The sequence below is a fragment of the Cyprinodon variegatus genome, unplaced genomic scaffold (genome assembly GCF_000732505.1).
Source record: "Cyprinodon variegatus isolate N-32 unplaced genomic scaffold, C_variegatus-1.0 Scaffold114, whole genome shotgun sequence".
NCBI classification, from domain to species: domain Eukaryota; kingdom Metazoa; phylum Chordata; class Actinopteri; order Cyprinodontiformes; family Cyprinodontidae; genus Cyprinodon; species Cyprinodon variegatus.
This window is the reverse complement of record NW_015150567.1, coordinates 1,025,695-1,026,883: the sequence shown is the minus strand read 5'-3', so window position 1 is coordinate 1,026,883 and position 1,189 is coordinate 1,025,695. Positions and strand designations below refer to the sequence as shown.

Below are 1,189 nucleotides of genomic sequence, written 5' to 3'. Positions count from 1 at the left end.
AGTCCGCCTACAACTTCCAGAAGCAAGACACCAACAACCTGAACACTCCCTATGACTACTCCTCCATTATGCACTATGGAAGATACGCCTTTGCTGTGGCCTCCGGGAGGGAGACCATCACCCCTATCCCCAATCCCAACGTCCAGATCGGCCAGAGGCAGGGCATGTCCTCCTGGGACATCAGAAGGATCAACCTGCTCTACAGATGCTAAAAACTCTCCTTCTCCTAGAAGTGAGAACTTCAACTTCATGTTAACTAAATATTGGAACCAGAAATAATGAATTTTAAAAATAATTGATGAAAAATTTGAAATCCTAATAAACTAAGAGCAGCAATGTATGCTTGTGTTTTATTCCATTTCCTACCACAGCAGAAAAACGGCTGACCAGAATCTCTGATTGTCAATAACTTACTAAACCTCCTATGTTCACAAGTTTTGGAAAAGATGCACAGTTCTAAACTTATTGATATTAAAGTGCGGAAACTACATATGAGGAGGAAATGACATTGCTAATTTTTACCAGGCTGAGCAAACCTTTGATGCAGAAGAGACAGTTTAATGTCTAAAGGCTGTAGGATAGAGTAGAAATAGCTTTCGATCGCTTAATTAGCCTAAAAATGGTTATGCTTCTCTCTACATCTCAAAACAGTTCAAAAAGCAAAAGAAGAGCATCTACTACCTTGATTTTAGTTCTCTCAAATTAACTTACTGTTTTTGCTGAACAACTTAATACGAAGGAAACCATTTCTGTTGGTGTCACCTCATCCAAAATGGGTGAAAGAATTTGATTAAATGGGATTGAGAAACTTAGGAACATAAGTTATTGAATATAAGAGAAGACCTTAAAGTTAGTATGGAGGATTTTTGCGAATTTTTTAAAAGACCCAAACTCTCCACTTAAAAAAAATGCACATGCACAACTCTGGACCCGCTGGCGACAGCATGGAGGAGCCAATTTCTCCTCGGTATGCTCCGTTTAAAAGTTGCTGTTCTCATAGCTCATACAAGCTTACGGTGCCCGAACGTCAGCCCTAACCCTTAAATCCCTCAATTAGTACATAGAGCGGGGAATATACACTCACTGGCCACTTTATTAGGTACACCTGTCCAACTGCTCGTTAACACTTAATTTCTAAGCAGCCAATCACATGGCGGCAACTTGATGCCAGAGGTCAGAGGAGAATGGC

The 1,189-nt window shown here is 40.5% G+C and overlaps 1 protein-coding gene across 1 annotated transcript in view; it reads left to right on the top strand.

Annotated features, from left to right (window-relative positions):
* LOC107085049 (high choriolytic enzyme 2-like) overlaps window positions 1-271 on the top strand; it is an 878-nt gene extending 607 nt beyond the window's left edge. Inside the window, exon 2 of the mRNA XM_015375183.1 lies at window positions 3-271. Coding sequence (XP_015230669.1) covers window positions 3-212 — 210 coding nt within the window. The 3' untranslated portion in view covers window positions 213-271. The remainder of the gene's footprint in view (window positions 1-2) is intronic.
* The last annotated feature ends 918 nt before the right edge of the window (window positions 272-1,189 follow it).